The sequence below is a fragment of the Aspergillus pseudonomiae genome, assembly GCF_009193645.1.
Source record: "Aspergillus pseudonomiae strain CBS 119388 unplaced genomic scaffold BDV37scaffold_50, whole genome shotgun sequence".
Classification (NCBI taxonomy): domain Eukaryota; kingdom Fungi; phylum Ascomycota; class Eurotiomycetes; order Eurotiales; family Aspergillaceae; genus Aspergillus; species Aspergillus pseudonomiae.
This window is the reverse complement of record NW_022476042.1, coordinates 12,680-29,961: the sequence shown is the minus strand read 5'-3', so window position 1 is coordinate 29,961 and position 17,282 is coordinate 12,680. Positions and strand designations below refer to the sequence as shown.

Genomic DNA, 17,282 nt, shown 5'->3' with positions numbered 1-17,282 from the left:
ACAACAAGGTAATACGATATATGGAGACCAAAGGCTAAAGGGCTGACCAACAGCAGAACCATCAATTTAAATAATCTTATTGTATGTTCTATGGAAACCCTCTATATGAATTGTCTCAAACCTGCGCAATGCATTCAATCTCAATAACCGTTCCATCGCCTGGAGGCAGAGCCTGGAGACACGAGCGAGACGGCATCGGCTTTGGAAGAAAGTCGATGTACACCTCATTCATTGCAGCAAAGTCCTTCATATCGGCGAGGTAGACATTATACTTCACCACCTGCTCAAGCGATGATCCAGAGAGCTCGAGAACTTCTTTAAGATTCTGTAGAACAGTTCTCTGTGAACATCATGAGTGTGTTAGTTATATGGTACAGACAGATAATAGAGAATTGTGGGACGGTAAAGACTCACTGTTGCTTGTTTAATCTCGCCGGTCGCTGTTTGGCCTGCGCAGAAGACGAGACCCGGGACTTTGACGGCGGGGCCTATGAGACGAATACCAGTGTGATTAGCAAGTGGCATTGTATTCCCGCAGGATTTACTTACAATTATGAGGCTTGGGGGGGAACTTTTCGCTGGAGATGAGTTGCCGGGACATGTTTGCGGAGGATCACAAAGGAGAAACAGAGATTCTGTGTAGGACAATGGGAAATAGATTTCAGATAATTGCCTTATGACTTTTCGTATGCGGTAGATGATACAGAAGTAAATGGTGGAAATCGCTGTTTTAAAATTCCCTATCGGTCCCCCCCTCTTGCTATCCATCGCGATAACGCCGAGTGGATCTCCGCCGAAGCTCCTCCAGCCCTATCTGGGAGGAGCTCCTCCCGAACTATAACCCACGGAACCTAACGATTGCGCTTGCACTTAGCGACAGTTTAATTAATTAAACTTCAGGGAGGAGCTCGATCAGGTGGAGAATCTAGCTTATCGGACATGGAATCATCGGAAATGCTGCAGAGAGCACCTGCTATGCCAATCATGTTAGTGGAGACACGATGAAGTGCACAACCCAATAGCGGGTCATCCGAACTCATGTTTGCGCTCCTCTTGCTTGACCGAGGAGCTCGTCTTTCTGCATTGTATGACTTCAGGTACCACATGTAGGCCTCCCTCATCATAGAACACTGAAGAAGTTATAAACCCTCAATTGTGACACCTCACCTAGTCATTCTATCCAGCATCTCACACAAATATCATTCAACATACAAACTAAGTCATGGCACCCGCAGCCCCTTTCAACCCACCATCCGCCGACCTCGCTGGCAAGCCTTTTGTTCCAGAATGGGTTCCACCCCCTGTCACCAAGGAAAAGCACAACTTTGCCGAGCTCAAGTCAATCGACCTTTCACTCCTAGACTCCGAGGACCCAGCTGTTGTCGATGACCTCGTCCAGCAGGTCAAAGTGGCTATCCGTGATGACGGCTTTTTGTTCCTCGAGAACTACGGAATTTCTTTAGAACAGGTAAGAGAGTCAAGTTGCGAAGAGAAGAAAAAAGACACTGACTTTAGAACGTCCAATAGCTCCATCGCCAATTCGCCCTTGCACAATACCTATACAATAACATCAGCGAGGAGGACAAGGAGCGGCTGCTTTTCCATCCTGACAGCGGGAAATGGTCTGGCTACAAGCACCCTTATGGATTCAAGGTAAATGGACATTGACCTGGACTTGTAAGCTGCTCAGCTGGATATTAACTCGTCATCCTTACTCTCCAGCGCCACCGTGGAGCACCTGATGGTATTGAACAGTTCAACTGGTACAAGCCTGACTGGGAAGACATCAACCGCGTGCCCACCTGTCTGCACCCATTCATGGACGAGATCGAGGCGTTCAGCAACTATCTCACTAAGTCCGTCAACCGAAGACTCCTCACCGTCCTGTCGCGCGTCCTGGAGCTGCCCGACGACTATCTCTGGAACAATGTACAATCACACGGCAGCCCGACTGGCGAAGGCTACTTTCGTCATGCCCTCTTCCGCCCCGTCCAGAAACAAACTCAGGAAGCATCCAAGGGTCTTCGCATGCATGGTCACACAGACTTTGGCTTGACGACATTGCTATTCTCGGTTCCTATCTCATGTCTCCAGATTTGGGGCCGCGACGAACAATGGTACTACGTGCCCTACAAGCCTGGAGCGCTTGTTATTAACATCGGCGACACATTGGAGATTGTCTCGGGCGGACATTTCAAGGCTACTCGCCACCGTGTCTTCAGACCGCCCACAGATCAGTTGAACGAGGAGCGCCTGTCACTGGTATTGTTTAACAGCTCCATTGGAGATCTGCGTATGGCTCCTGCCCAAGGTGAGTAAACGGCAACTCGAGGCAGATATCACTGGTAAGCAAAGTAGGCTAATGGTTCTGGTTAGATTCGAAACTTATCCAACGAGAAGGTTGCGTCGAGGAGCAAGGCGTCTACAAGGAATTCAAGAAGCTCACATCACAGGGCAAGCTTGTGCCCACCAACCGCCAATGGCGCGAAATTCAAATCGCTACGTGTACAGACCCGACAGATACAGTGAATAACAGAGTTGGTGCGCATCAAGTCGTCATTGATGGCAAGGTCATGCATCAGCGGGAGTACATGGGTGTCAAAGTTGTCCTGCCTGTATGAAGGGTTAAACAGGGGGTGGGTGCGATAATATACAAGTTCACGCAGCAAAGTAGCACTGATACACTTGTTTCTAAATTATGAAGTTATATGCAATAAATGATTCCTATTTGAGCTTCAGGCTTTGATGGCTTTGTTTATATTTTTGTCCAGGTGTCCTTCTTGGATTCTTAGAATACTATGACGATCAGAGACGCCTGATGGATATTTCTATTTATGTGCATTTTAGTTGCCTCCAGACACTACAACCTGATGTATCGATTTTCCTGACACTTGAATGGTCGGTTGCTCAAATTCGTAGGAAACTAGTACGGAGTCTATTGAACCAGGTGCTTTGGTATAGCTTGTATGTATTTGTCGCCGTGTACATTTCCTCGGCGTGCTAGTAATAACGAGGCGTGTTCCTCATAGATGTTAGGGGTTGCAGTGCAATTACCACTCCAGGCTAACGACACAGCATGGTCCCTTTCTGGCACAATGCACTAGTCTACATTCAGGTTAGTGTACGAGGATTTAGCAGAGAAGAGAATTGTGTGGGGCAAATCGGGATTTTGCAGGACGGAATGCGCCCACAAAGTTAAGTCTAACCTCCGAACCCCCACTCGAATCAATCGATTATCTGTCAATCAACCACAGATAATCATGGCCAAATCCAAAGCCGCCAAGCGCAAGCGCAATGCGCAAGTCGACCTTCCACAAAAAGCGCCAAAGGCCGCTACTACGCTGACACCGCCTCCTGATGGCGAGCCCAAGCACCTCAAAACGATTGTCCCCGACGAGGATCTCGAGATCACCATCGAAACACTCACGGCTCTCGCACAATACCCAAGCCTGACCAAGTCGAAGGCATGCAGGGACCTGCGAGCTGCGGTCTATGACTTCCGCCAATCCTGCACCACGGGGGCTAATGCCGCTGGTACGCTGCTGCGTTGTCACTAATTGAGAGCAGCAGCTAATCGTTCGATAGAGGGTGCAAACTTGACAGCACGAATCACCGGTGCTCTGGCCGACGAGAAATACATCGACGCCAAGATCCTGCTCGCCGAGATGAGAATTCGGGGCGAACAACCAAAGATCGGAGCCTTGTGTCGCTGGGTACGGGATCTGGACGTCGTCAGCGGTCTCTCAACGCAACCCGATGCAATCGATCGTGTCCCGCTGGAGCGCAGCGCAAAGGACATGGAACTGCTGGGTGTCCTCGATGCCATCCTGCGCGTCAGCACCCCAATCGACACCAACCCAAAAGCCGTCGACTCCACCTCTCCCATCGCCTTCCAATCCATCTGGGACCTCCGCCCCTCGACGGCACCACTCCCCGTCTACGCCTCCGTCCTTGACAAATCTATTCTAGCTGACGCGCCCAAGTCACCATCCGCCCTCCGCGTCATCGAAACAACCCCCGGCCCACTCCGCAAGCCTCCGAATCACCATCCTGCCATCCTGTACACCACCACCCCGAACGCCGTCCCGCTCGCCCCCGTCGGCCCAACCATAACATACCACCCACATCCCTCCGTGCCAGGCCTGGGCCTGGCCCTAAATGTCCTCTCCACCGCCGAGTGCAAAGCAATCATCGCGGCCGGCGAATCCGTCAATTTCCTACCAGATGCGCCCCTCCGCGAAGACGGCGATATGAGTATCCTCGCACACAATTTCTACTGGGTAGTCGACACTACTTTCCACGACATGCTCTGGGCACGTATCTCCCGTTACGTACCGCAGTCTATCAACGGTCGCTTAGCCCGGGGTATCAATCGACGCTTCCGCGTATACCGGTACGTTCCCGGCGCCGAATACCGGTGCCACATTGACGGAGCCTGGCCGCCGTCCGGCATCCTGCCCGACGACACGTATGTGTACGACGCCTCGCCGGAGGACAAGAGACAAAGCTCTATGTATACCTTCCTACTCTATCTAAACGATGAGTTCGAGGGCGGAGAGACAACTTTCTTCATGCCCGCTGCGCGGGAAGGAACCCTCAACGCGTACCCGGTGCGACCTGTCATGGGAGCCGTTGCGATTTTCCCGCATGGAGAGGCCAACGGGGCCTTGTTACATGAGGGAACTGGGGTAAGAAAGGGGGCGAAGTATATTATCCGGACTGACGTAGAGTATGATGTTAAGCCTTGCGAAGAGTAATCATCGTTTCTGTATAAAACGAATTGTGGGTACTTTGGCGAGAGCTAGGCCTCATTAGGTATGGTGTATTAAATCACTATTTCATCGACACTTTGGCATCGCCCAACCGGCCACGCATATTTTCTTTATTTCCACTCGCTGTTGGATCGGCTCCAGTGCTTCATAGATTCAGCGACTTGTTTCGCTTTGATTACTTGGCCAAATAAAGGCTATATACTTAAGTCTACAGCGTGTTCCCTCATCTTGCCATTCTCGATGCGGCCGATCTACCAGTCGACTAGTAAAATATGTGCATATAGTCATATATATGTTTCCGTTTATCAATATAGAAATAAATATATATGCATGGGAATTGCTCTATTGCTCGAACGATGATGCAGCTTATCATTCGCACCGGCACGCTAGAAAGGCCATGGCCTAGTAGACTTTTTCAAAGAGTCTAGATGATCACCCGATATTCTACTTTACCAGCAACTTTCTTTTGATCGTTGTGTTTCATCTCTATTCTTTGGCAGAAGGTTCCCATATAGACTATCGTTAGCTTGAAATCACCATCCACCCTGGCCTCTACGTTTTGAGGTCATGGGACAGCACCTGACGTTTGTTTGACCTAAGAATTAATGGATCGAGATTTGATCTACAATAATGATATCTAATACTTCTGGTAATGTAGTAATGTATAATTGAGAGCCAATTGTTCAATCGTTCGGTTTCAACTAAGGCAGATTCATCTCTTACCGATGGCAGAAAACAAATTTCATGTTCTGGTCCGAAGGTTGCCCCTTGCTAGACAGGGGCCAGGAAGAGATGGGTAATCAATTAATCCAGGATAATCCGGTAAAGAGGAGGAGCGATATAAAACTATGGAAACTTCATAACAAACGAACCCGTCACAGACTCCCCAAAAAGCGCCGCACTGTCCGGCACAGCCCGGTACTCCATGGAATCCGCAGCGGCGCCCCAATCCAAATCTGCCCCCTCAGTATCCCAAGAAACACAGAACTGACCGTCTTCCAGAAACACCCTCAGACCTAAATCGCGCCCCTCAGCGAGCGCATCGGGAAGCTCATAATAGACCTCTGCGGTCCATGCATTATTCACCACCTGGTTATATGTTATCGCTGTCCTGTTTCGAAAGATTCCGATGCGCAGGCAGCAGCGGTCGCCTTCGAAGAAGTCGAACCAGCATCGATCTTTTGGAAGGACTGTGCCGTAGGCCGGGTAGCTATGGAGGATTGCGCCGGCGAAACTCCTGTTTTCGACGATTGGTGCGGGGAATGCGAACCAGCCTGAGTGGATGTTGAGGGTTTCATGTTTTCGTACCCACCCATCGCTGTGAGTTGAGCCCATAAGTCAGCTGCAGAAGGCCGTGTGAACTTTTAGCAGCAGGGGAGTGGGGGTATACTTAGGATAAGTGTCCTCGGGGGCGGCTGGGCCGGAGCTGGCACTTGGAGGGTCGATATCGATTCCGTATCGGGCCTTCAGGGACTGGACTTTCTCAGGGCTTAAGCGCTTGCCTTTCCTAGTTTCGGGGTTCTCAGGGTATGGTGGGAGAGTAGGACGGCCTCTGGTATCCGCCATTCTGTGTGATTGACGAGGTAGGATAAGTTAAAAGGTGGTTTGGAGTGGAGAATTTTGCTTTCCAGAAACGAGAGCCCATGGGGACTTTATAGACGGGGATTTGGCGCTTGCAACCTTGCTTTGCCTTCTATGCTTCTCTGTCAAGATATCGGTCGCGAGGTAGATCAATACCAAAAGGATTCTCCTGCATCATGGAGTCAGGCTACCGGAGTGAGGCGCTATCGTTCCAGTGCCTCCGATTGGCAGAGTAAAAAAATGAACAGGGTTCGCTCACAAGATTCACATCGGAGCGCTCTATAAGGAGGCGGGGTAGGGTATTTCTGCATGCATGAGACGGCCTTATCGTGCGCTATTTGTAAGTAAGAGACCATTATATGGCTTTCTGATTTCTCATATCCGATATCATCAGTGAAGTAGACTTCGGTATGAGTACATAATTTCGGCCCAAAGGGTAGTCTCTTTAAAAGTTATAATCTATTTCTGGTATACCTCTGTATAAAAGCGCTAAGATCTTTCTAACCTCGACTGTTTATATACATTCCTGTGCAGATCTGCTTTTAAAACAGTCCTACGCGGCGCTGAGAAAAGCCTCACTAGCATTGACTGCTCAATTGACGTCATTTTAATGACTCTGACCAAGGCGCTGTAAAAAACAGCATTTTCTACTAGAACATGTGCGGAAGAATATCCAGTAACAATCCTGTGAACATACCAGAATCTGGGCTTCTTCACCGATATCGGTTACATCTGTATTTCAGTCAGACTTTCAACGCTCTCTGCCGGCGCTCCAATACAGACATGAGAGTGTTATGGATTTACCCAAATAACAGCAATGATGAAGAAAGAGCCTTTCGAAAAGTACGTAAGCAGTGGCTAGCTGAGGACTGCTCGTCACAGCTAAGTTTACCCCGCATAGCGCGCAGACTAAAAGGCTAGGCACACCCGCAGCGGCCGTGCTAGACTTTGGTAGAGTCCATTCAAACTCGAACCCGCCTCGCTCATCCCGATGCGCTGGCCATCAACCTAGCCCATTGGAGGGCTCTCTTCTCGGCTGAGCCAGGTAGCAAGGTGGTCAAGAGTCAAGACCAAGTCGCCCGTTTCTGGCTGCAGGAACAAGGGCTGTACGTATCACGTGTATGTCGAGCATAGAAATAGCCATTAAGAAACTAAACTTTGTGAGCAATATCTAGTATGTATATTTCAGGGATACCTTGATATTGGTCAGTGGTAAGGATGAGTTTGATCTCTTTTTGTGTTTCACCTGTGGTGGTGTTTGTGTTTATCGATTTAATTAATAAGTGTATATTGTATAACTAGGTAGGCTAGTATGGTACTGAGATCCATTGCACCCTCATATAGTAGTCTGACTTTTGTTTATTATGATATATTGTTAGATATCGTAGACTCCAGCAGTAGCCAGAAAGTTGAACCTCTGATTATTAATAATCTAGAGTACACAGTGAGCAATATACTAGTCTTAAGCTATATATACTAGTGGACTAGCATCGGTTCCTGTCATCATGGCGTGCTTACTGTCATGCTTATCTTTCGGATGCATGCTTACCACACAAACTAACAGCACTGCCCATAACTGATGCTCTTATATGTCATGGTTATATAGGTCGATGAATGACTCTGATAGGAATCGAAACAAAATACATTCATCGCGTTATTTACCAACAATCAAAAGACTACTGTCATAGTCCTGCTACTGGAGATGTGTAGAAGAGTCCCGACTGACTCGATATACGTGTTCTGATTGGCGTGCTCTCCCTAGCTGTCAGCCTGCATTTATAATGCATGCGGTCCGATTTCAAATCACCAATGGACCGATGACGCGAGGCAGGCTATGTTGTTCAATAGTAGACTTAAATATGAACCATGTGTCTTCTCACAGAAATTTTTCAGGACTACAAATCCTACGTTCTCACCCTCAGCTGTATCGACCCCACTGAATCCGATCTGTCCCATTTAATACATTACCTATCCGCAATTAAACCATGTCGCACTCAAAACCCTCTATCATCATTGTCCCCGGCTCGTTCAGCCTCCCGGAGTTCTATGACACGGTTGTCGATGGCGTAGCATCCAAAGGCTACGAGGTCAAGGCCATCCGTCTCCGGAGCACCGAGAAGCTCCAACCACCCGCAACCATGTACGACGATGCGGCCGCGATTGCGCGCGAGGTCGCGACACTGGTCGATCAGGGAAAGGAGGTGATCCTGGTGGCTCACTCGTACGGTGGGGTGCCTAGCAGCGAGAGCATTAAGGGACTAGCCAAGACAGAGGGATCCGGGAAGATTGGCGGGGTCGTAAAGTTGGCGTATCTCACCGCGCTGGTGCCGCAGTTGGGCGCTGCCTCGGCGGATGTGCTGGCTGATATTCCGGCTGAAAATCTCGTCGAATTACAGGTTGATGTTTGTCTCTCTTTCTCTTCCTCGGACTCTATTTCATTCTCAATTTAGCTAGTGGGATGGTTTCTCTCACTGTGAAATGATTGTTAATGGATCTCTTAGGAAGAGGGATACATGTTTTTCGCTGATAACGCCGCGGCCGCTGCACTATGCTACTCGGACCTTCCGGCCGCTGAGGGTAAAGCGTGGATGGAGCGGTATCCCCAACACTCGGCTGTCAGCTTCACGAATCCTTTGAGCTATGCTGGGTATAAGGATGTACCTGTTTCGTATTTGCTCTGCGCGGATGATAAGGTGATTCCAGCTCAAGTGCAGAAAAAGCAGATAGAGATCATTGAGAAAGAGACGGGTAGGGAGGTGGATGTGACGGTGATTCCAACGGGCCATATTCCTATTGCTAGCGCGCCTGAGAAAGTGGCAGATTGGATTGCAGGCCTGGCAACCCAGTATGAGAAGGCTGAATAGATAGCCGGTTTTTGAGAAAGGACCAAGACAAGTTAGAATATTTGTGGCCTAGAGCTTGTCTTCACTCATATCTCTTTAGTAGAGAAAGGATTCCAAAACAGAAGTCATCTTGAACGAGAATGCTCCGTACCTCAATATCTTGGTTGATGGAAATCATATCAACTGAAATGGTAGGACATTAACGCCATTAATCAGTATACATATTTGGTTCTCTATAGATGGTCGAAGAATGGTGTTCGCGGAGACGAATAGCTTAACCTACGACATTTCCAAATTCTCGCATTGATTATGCAAAACCAAGACGGCATTGGTATATACTTACTCTATAAGCCGTAGACTATGAAGAGAAAGAAACATGACAGAACACAGGCGATGATATAGTGGCTTAAATAACTGAGTCCAAAAGCCTCACCACTACACCGAGTTGGAATTGTCAGCACAAGACCAAACACCCGAACCACCATTAGTGCTAAAAGAGTCGATGATTCCAACGACGGAGCCATATGTACCAGCGACCATCAAAAACGTGCCGCAGATGACAACGAAGACGCTCCAGCATACGCCCAAGGTCCATCTATACGACCTCTGGTCTCTGCCCCGGCTCCAATTATCATATAACCACATGCAACCACTCGGCTGGAAACCTTGCAACGTGCCAAGTAACGCTCCAATAAAAGAGATGAGGCTATCGAAATTGGGAATCGCACTTGCAATTATATACGCGACGAGAGCAACACCGAGGACGCAGCCCAGCCAGGTACCCCAGTGCACAAGCGTATTTGCGACCAGGTGCTTCGACCCTCGTAGCATTCGGACGAAGAAGTGCTTGCTTGCAAGCTATTCAGGTGTGAGAACTTGTTGAGAATCGGTGGAGGGAGGGGTTGTTATTTCCTTACATGCGTGCAGATAGTTGCACTGGCGAACAGTCCCGGGAGAGAAATACCATAGGCAATCTGTTTGATTAGCTTTCCCGCGGAACCAAGCGCAGGCGACGCAACATAAGATCCACAATAGTAGTACACAACGGTCCCAATCGTCACATAGGTAACCGTGACAACGATTTGACACGCTGCCAATGCCTTTGTGTAGTGGCGAGGCTCGCGCATCTCGGCTACGATCGGAAAGAAAAAGGGCACGCCGGCGTAGGCAAAAATTAATGTACAGATTGCCGATATTCCGTCTGTGAAGCTGGGACTATTGACAATCTTATAGTCAGAAACCCAAGGGCCTGGCGGTGCCGAATGGGGACGGTCCTCTACGCCGACCCCAATGGTGACGGTAAATACTAAAAGTGTTAGAAATAATGCTATAGAATATGAGAGGCCAAGCAGGGCACCTACTGGCAATGAGAATACATGCCAGGCCACCCCACGCAAGAATAGTTACGCGGCTCAGAGTCCGGATAATTGCAAGGCAAAATACTCCAATCGCGGCAACAGCAACGAAAATAGCGGTGCAAGCTCCATGGGTTGAGATCGCATTCAGAGCGATCGAGATACCAAGTATACCGGAAGCAGCAACAAAAGTTAGATCTATAAACATAATCCGTTAGCGTTACCATCACAATTCCCACAGATGGTTAACTCACAAAGGATAAATCCGGCTCCGAGGACCTCACGTCCGACAGGGCCAAACATGAGTCCAGCCGCGTCGTCAATGCCATACACTTCACGATGGTTGAGCTTAAAGCTGCCGACCATATAACTGCACCAGCTGTTGATAATGGCTATGGCCACTAGACAAAGCACTCCAGGGACCAGGCCCAACGTATCAAATGCAGCTGGGATAGAGAGTACACCCAAGCCGATCTGGGTTTTCATCATAAGAACTGAGGTTCCTACCCATCCTAGCTAAGAATTATCAGTCTCATTGATAGTAACAACCTGTAGGCCTGAATGTACATTTCGATAATTAGGACCATCACCTTCAATCACCCCGAATACGGCATCCTCGGTGGCAGCTGATTTAAGATCCCCTTCGCCAACCTGAGAAGGCATATTGGCTGGAATTTCGGGATCTTCTTTCCTCCCGTGTATATGTCCCATAGTGTTGAAAATCTCAAATGAGACAGAAAGCGACAAAAGCAGACATGTTGAGACAATATTTTGTATTTCGTTTGTTATATTGAACTTTCTTCCCTCCGCAACCCCAGCTTCCCCACGGTGGAGATTCAGGATTAGCTATTTTCATCATGTAAAAGAAATAATTACTGATAAGGTGGACCATTTTCCAAGCCCAGGAAGTCACTCGTGGAATAGTGGAGTAAAGTTATAAACAAATGCCGATTTCAACAGTCGTACGTTCCGTAATCGGACCGGTGGCCATGCCGGAGGCCCCATTTCAAGCGATATAGGGCTCAGTGGAGCACGGGGCAACTGTCCGAATTAGGGTTAGCTCATATATATCACTCTGTCTGCCTATAGACATCGTTACTAGCATAATTAAGCCTTATTATATGACGACTACAGAGAATGAGCCTGTATACGGGGCTCTATAGCCCTGTTCTAGAATCATTGTCTTATGCCCCTGCTAGTCCTAGGCCAGCTGCCTGCTTTGAGCACTGAATAAGCCGCTCAACTAAGGTTTTTAGATAGGCAAGTCGTAGGCAAATGCCCTTTGTCTGGAATATGCCCTATATCTATAATTCTACCTTAGAAAGTTGACAATGCGCGGTGATTGCATTGACCCCTGTGGCTGAAGCCATTGTCGATCGTCAATAGTGTGAATGCCTCTGCGTATGCTTCGAGTTAAGACCTCTTACCACCATATGCTTCGCATTCCCAACCTTTCTACCTCGTATCGACCAGATCCCTAACATTTCTACTGCCTACCGACCAAGACGGCGGTACGCGTTGCCCTACACTCTCTAGCAAGAGCCGCAAAGCGGTCCTATCGAATTCACGGTTTTCTTGTGCCGCTTTTTCATTGACCTTGGACATACGGTCGTCCGGGTCCGTGCCACGGCACCCCATATACCGATCGTGCAGAAGGCCGATATAAATGCTCGTCTCCTTCACAAACGGCATCTCGCCATCAGAATACGACCAGCACGTTGATCCCATGCGAAAATGCCGAAGAAACGGCAAGCCTGTTCGAAAGGCACCGAACAGATCATTCCACAGTTTCTCGCCTGAACGGTAGTAGTCGCTTCGTTCAGGACAACCCGGACGCCACCATTCTCTCTCTTGTGTAATACTGAAATCGTACAAAATAATACAGTCATCCGAATACAATTCCGTTAGAGTTAGGGCATGCTAAAGAATTCACTCCACCTGTGAGTTCAGCCAGAAGGCAAAATTGCCCAGTGCGAGGGTCTTCAGCCTTGGGAAGCGAATCCCATGAAAGTCAACCTTGGGGAGGAACAACCATTTCTGGTCACAGTGGAGCGTCAGGTGCTCCAATGATCCCATGGTGGGATTCAGCCAGTTCGATGACATTTCTTCGAAGAATTCGTGGGCCTCATGGTATTGGATCTCATCTGCTGGGCTTTCTACGAGTTCTACGAGACGTTCGATAACTATGTTCAGCCGGAGTGATCGGAGACTGCCCAACGCCTTAGTTATCATGGTGCGAATCTCCGCATCGTCGATATTGCCGCCGTGAAGGTTGCGGACTCCGAGCTCTTTGATGGGTGCACCCAAGGACGCCAGCCAAGATAAGAACACGCGGAGAATTTCTTTGCGGCAGGCGGGGTTCTGGGGCCATTGGCCTCGCCATAAGTCTAGTCTATTATCATCATTATTGTCTTCGTCATTTGGACAGACGTAACAAATGTCGTCAAAACGTAGAACAGTGCTTTGCACGTTCGGGAAGCGTTTGAGCTGCAGGCGTCTTTGAATGCCTCGGTGAGGATGCATTTTAACCCCAGAAGACCTTGTACAGTTACTTCTCTTGTCTGAGACTCTTGAAAGGCTATGTGGGGTAATCAACCTACAAGGTATTCGTAGCATGTATGGATATAAATTTTCCTTACCAGCTTCTTCAGTGTGGCGTCCCTTGAGATGTTGCAAAGTCGTTCATAGTTGTGTTCGTTGGGAAAACAGGCGCACAACGCGGAAGAGTTGAGGTGAGGTGACTTGCGCCAGCGTGCGACAAGTCCGGCGCAGACATTTTAAAGTCGATTGATCGACGTATGAGATAGCTTGTGCGAGAAGTTCAAGGGGTAGGTGAAAAAGGTGTGGCATTGTGAAGTCGCAGGTAGGACACGCAACTGGTAAGATGATGCTGGCAAGTAGACGTGGAGCCGTCTTGTTTGAGCGTATTTAATGCAAACTGATTTAAATATTTCATTTCTTGGCATTTTCTTTCTTTCTTTCTTTCTTTCTTTCTTTCTTTTTTTTTTTGTTTTCGTGCGTAAAACTTCGAAAAATGGCCAAAAGCTTTCAATGCTTACTTTAATGCTTATTGTATCCATCTTGCATTAAAGATGTTTGATCACTTGCATCCTATGGCGAAGTCCAGCTAGCACTGTCTAATCAACGCGGGGCTCCCTCATAGTAAGTCTGAAGCCAGGAACGTTACATCGGCCAGTTCTAGTAGCAGGGGTACTGTGCATTCTACATCTCACATGAATTTTAAAACTACAAAACATTAGGGAAGGTCAGCCGAAATTGATTTGCTTTGGTGGCATCCTGTGTTAGCCAGCATAGCATCAAGCTTTTAAGGCTTGGCCTTCTTTGTAGTCTTAACACTGATCCACTACCTCTTCTATCCTGTTTGCTACTATTAAGATAGTAACTTGAGTACTGGACATAATATTCAACGCAGACTAGATTATAGATTCATTGGCCCCCTCGCTGGATGCGGCGGCGCGCAAGATAATGCAGAGCACCGTTCACTGGATATAGAACGAACAGAATACTCCCCAGGATAATGATCAGATCACTGTTCCGCTTCCGACAGGTTGCTTTCTCAATTTCGTAATAGTAATTGCAGATTAAATAGTATGCGAGTGGAATAGTTGCAGCACAGATACCGGATCTAATATTGGTATTATTGTTTTAAGTTGCATTTTCTTTGACCATTCCAAAAGCTATACCAGGACTTACATGAGCAGCATTCGATCAGAAAGTCGAATCAGATACCCAAGAAAAGGTGTTAGGTAAGCCTTTTGTGGCACTGCGGCCAAAGATGACGGCCTTTTTGGTAGTCTGGTTGACTTCATGGTGCACCGAATGTACAAAGGGGTTCGGAGAAGAAAATCTCGCAGCTAATGTAGAAGGTTGGGGCCAGGGAGGACAGGATATTTAAAAGGGTCTTATGTTTGTGCTCCACTAAGCCTGGTCCAGAAGAAGTGGGCCAGTAAAGGTACCTAAGACTAGCGTGGCATTCCTATCCATGGATGCCTGGGGATCATTGGCCTCTCATATTAGCTATGGGTCCTATTGTCAAGGATTCTTGTTGCAATGGAACGAACGAACAGGATGATGGCATGAAATGGTCTAATTTAGGGTCATGAGAACTTCTAACTTGTTTCGGTCGATTGTCGAGGATACCTGGATCCTAAAATATCAAATATCAGGCCTTTTGAGATCCTTGAATTGCTGTTTGCGCAGTGCGTATTCCAAACTGATAATATAGTATATCTGCGAGGATAACCGCTTTTAGATTGTATTCCTAGCAAGTATTATGGATCTAGGGTATAATGGATTAGGTTATTAATCCCCTAGGAACTCCCTGGAGACCAAACGAACATTATAGGTCTGTCAATATGGCAGCATTGTAGGTCGGTCCAAGGGACGTTCGCACAGGTATAAACCCCAAGGCTACCCATGTCTACCTCAAAGGAGCCCATCACTTTATTCTTCTTAGTATTTGAAAATTAAATGAAGACTAGAGTTAGTCTAAACCTATATAGGTTAAGCGTCTAGTATCGATTATAGAACCTTTTACCTATTTAGGTCTAGTAACGGGGGTTTCGGGTTTTCCGGGTCGGGTTAACAAAAGTCCTGGCGGGTTCGGGGCGGGACCCAGGCCCTTGAACCCGAACCCGACCCGATGCCAACTCGAAGTATGTTCTACATTCTAGCCTTGATAAAAAGTGAGTTTCCTTTGCACATATATGTACAATTTGGACTCTGTTACGTTTATCCGGAGCAGAGTTCACCTCTGCCTCGTCTCATTTCGCGCCCGGCTCCTCGCAACCTTCAATTCAAGCCTGTGAATCACACACCGAGGATCAACTTGAAGTGAAGAACCATCTGTTGCAAGTAGAATATAGGGACCTGTGAAAACGACGCTGAAAATGACAACCTCTGGCGCCAGAAACGGCCGCCTTTCCACCCGTAACTTTAGGACGGGCGAGCCACTGCTTGACCGCCCGTCCCGTTCTGCCCTCTATTAGGTTCTTAATGACACACCTTTCGTTCATAATAGAAATACCGTGCCCTGACACCAGCGTACTGTTTGCCTATAAATTTCCATACCACTCGGTCATAATGACCAGGAACTCCAGCGGCCAGTCGAAAGTTTTCAGCGTGACCAAGAAGTCATTGCAACAGAAAAGAGATCGACGCAAAATGTCCCTAGAAAAAAAGTCGCACGAGTACAGCAATCAATGCGGCGCAGATGTATGCCTAGGCATTCAAATTCGAGAGTCAGGGAAAGTATTCGTTTTTTCCGCGGACACCTCAGGACTTTGGTCCTTCATTGGTCCTCATCCACTACCTAAGGGCAACCTAGGAACAATACGACTCCACCGACCCTAGCTGGCTCAACTCTTTGTATGACTGGAGGGATTGGAATATGGAATGTGAGAATGCTATGATTCAAATCGCTCAAATAAAATCTAACTCCAGATCTAACTCGCTGATGTTACCAAGACCAATCCAAACGCTGAAATGTCTAATACCCAATCTCTTGAAACCGACCACTCCAAGTCAGCAGGGGCTTTGCTATATATTTTTAAGCATTCATCATCTCAATTTCTGATGAAGCCTGCGACATCTTAGACGAAACGACTCCACGACGCGGCTTCGCCGAGAGTTCCCCCCACCGCCGGCCCATGGCAGCTGCTGGGTGAGCGGCGGTCATACAAATGCACGCAATGGCAATCATAGTGCTCTCAAGAATCATCAGGGAAATTTCATCATTAGCCAGATCACTATTAAATCCACCTTTCAGTTCCGCAACACGGAAGATCGAGCGAATGAAGATCGTTAAAACGGCAATGGCAAGACCTTTGATTGGGTTAGCATAGGCTGATAAATGCGGATTACTTGGTGACACTTACCCAGAAGGAACATCTTCCATTTCAAACCACTGCGAACAGATGCTGTAGATACATTCTTCATGTCTTCTGAGCTGCGGCGCACTCGCAGGGCGAATTCCGAAGCGAGCACGATGAACAGCGTCAACGAGGCGACCTGGAAAGCCAATCCTGCAATCATGATATTGACACCGGTATCGCCGAGGCTTTTTTGGTCTGAGTCGGCGATGGAGGTAATGGCGCCGCCGGCTGCTTGTAGGACTAGAGCGATGATATCGCAAGTGACGAAGAGGATGGTGTATGTACGCGGGCGAATCCTGGAGATATCCTCCCCGTAGACGATGACAATTCTTCCCAGGCAGATGTAAATGGCGGCGGTGAAGAAGGCCGGGGCAATCGTGAGACAAATGAGGTATCTAAAAGTCAAGTTTCTGATTAGCTTGCTTTATTCAGAGGTATGTCTCAAAGGTCACGTACAGAAGGAATGCATTAAAGTCGAATGGGTTGCTGTGCATCATGATTCGTCCGATGTATCCCAGTATTTCAAGAATAAGCCCCGCGGTCATGGCCCCCATGTATGTCCATGTTCGGAACCATGTTCCTAGGGCGATTTGTGCGGCGAGGAGAAGGCCGAAGATGACGAGGAAGAGGACATTTGCCGGGATGTTAGGCTGGTAATTGATATAGGCCAAGTCAATTGGGCAAGTTGCCAAGGTGCAGTCGTCCATGTTCATTTCCGACATTTTCAGGGTTGATATTTCTACTCTTTCTCTCTTTTTTCTTCGAGTTCTTCTTTGAGATAGTGAGGAGGAGAAGAGGTAGAATGCGAGTCTAAATGGGTTGAGGTTGATATTCCCC

The 17,282-nt window shown here is 48.0% G+C and overlaps 8 protein-coding genes across 8 annotated transcripts; 3 read left to right on the top strand and 5 right to left on the bottom strand.

Annotated features, from left to right (window-relative positions):
* Positions 1 to 115: 115 nt before the first annotated feature.
* Positions 116 to 601, bottom strand: BDV37DRAFT_272795 (RidA family protein; the record flags this gene model as incomplete). The annotated part of the gene is made up of 3 exons (XM_032084945.1): positions 116 to 340; positions 415 to 488; positions 550 to 601. The coding sequence occupies 3 exons, from the start codon at positions 599 to 601 to the stop codon at positions 116 to 118; spliced, it is 351 nt and encodes a 116-aa protein (XP_031939800.1).
* A 621-nt stretch (positions 602 to 1,222) lies between these two features.
* Positions 1,223 to 2,621, top strand: BDV37DRAFT_272794 (uncharacterized protein; the record flags this gene model as incomplete). Its single annotated transcript, XM_032084944.1, has 4 exons — positions 1,223 to 1,468; positions 1,528 to 1,653; positions 1,723 to 2,311; positions 2,377 to 2,621. 4 exons carry the CDS (start codon positions 1,223 to 1,225, stop codon positions 2,619 to 2,621), a joined length of 1,206 nt encoding a protein of 401 aa, XP_031939799.1.
* Positions 2,622 to 3,219: 598 nt separating this feature from the next.
* BDV37DRAFT_252407 (prolyl hydroxylase family protein) lies at positions 3,220 to 5,187 on the top strand. Its single transcript, XM_032082417.1, has 2 exons — positions 3,220 to 3,534; positions 3,586 to 5,187. The coding sequence occupies exons 1-2, from the start codon at positions 3,261 to 3,263 to the stop codon at positions 4,755 to 4,757; spliced, it is 1,446 nt and encodes a 481-aa protein (XP_031939798.1). The 5' UTR covers positions 3,220 to 3,260; the 3' UTR covers positions 4,758 to 5,187.
* A 431-nt stretch (positions 5,188 to 5,618) lies between these two features.
* Positions 5,619 to 6,338, bottom strand: BDV37DRAFT_284614 (uncharacterized protein; the record flags this gene model as incomplete). The annotated part of the gene is made up of 2 exons (XM_032087535.1): positions 5,619 to 6,090; positions 6,163 to 6,338. The coding sequence occupies 2 exons, from the start codon at positions 6,336 to 6,338 to the stop codon at positions 5,619 to 5,621; spliced, it is 648 nt and encodes a 215-aa protein (XP_031939797.1).
* Positions 6,339 to 8,338: 2,000 nt separating this feature from the next.
* On the top strand, positions 8,339 to 9,217 carry BDV37DRAFT_295335 (alpha/beta hydrolase; the record flags this gene model as incomplete). The annotated part of the gene is made up of 2 exons (XM_032089845.1): positions 8,339 to 8,755; positions 8,855 to 9,217. The coding sequence occupies 2 exons, from the start codon at positions 8,339 to 8,341 to the stop codon at positions 9,215 to 9,217; spliced, it is 780 nt and encodes a 259-aa protein (XP_031939796.1).
* Positions 9,218 to 9,631: 414 nt separating this feature from the next.
* On the bottom strand, positions 9,632 to 11,214 carry BDV37DRAFT_272791 (transmembrane amino acid transporter protein-domain-containing protein; the record flags this gene model as incomplete). The annotated part of the gene is made up of 5 exons (XM_032084943.1): positions 9,632 to 10,054; positions 10,114 to 10,502; positions 10,558 to 10,749; positions 10,806 to 11,025; positions 11,203 to 11,214. The coding sequence occupies 5 exons, from the start codon at positions 11,212 to 11,214 to the stop codon at positions 9,632 to 9,634; spliced, it is 1,236 nt and encodes a 411-aa protein (XP_031939795.1).
* A 521-nt stretch (positions 11,215 to 11,735) lies between these two features.
* On the bottom strand, positions 11,736 to 13,401 carry BDV37DRAFT_272790 (uncharacterized protein; the record flags this gene model as incomplete). Its single annotated transcript, XM_032084942.1, has 5 exons — positions 11,736 to 11,837; positions 12,049 to 12,412; positions 12,485 to 12,938; positions 12,987 to 13,048; positions 13,259 to 13,401. The coding sequence occupies 5 exons, from the start codon at positions 13,399 to 13,401 to the stop codon at positions 11,736 to 11,738; spliced, it is 1,125 nt and encodes a 374-aa protein (XP_031939794.1).
* Positions 13,402 to 15,918: 2,517 nt separating this feature from the next.
* Positions 15,919 to 17,251, bottom strand: BDV37DRAFT_159642 (RTA1 domain-containing protein). Its single transcript, XM_032079139.1, has 3 exons — positions 16,902 to 17,251; positions 16,449 to 16,840; positions 15,919 to 16,395 (listed from the first exon to the last, which is right to left on the bottom strand). Exons 1-3 carry the CDS (start codon positions 17,165 to 17,167, stop codon positions 16,121 to 16,123), a joined length of 933 nt encoding a protein of 310 aa, XP_031939793.1. The 5' UTR covers positions 17,168 to 17,251; the 3' UTR covers positions 15,919 to 16,120.
* Positions 17,252 to 17,282: the final 31 nt, after the last annotated feature.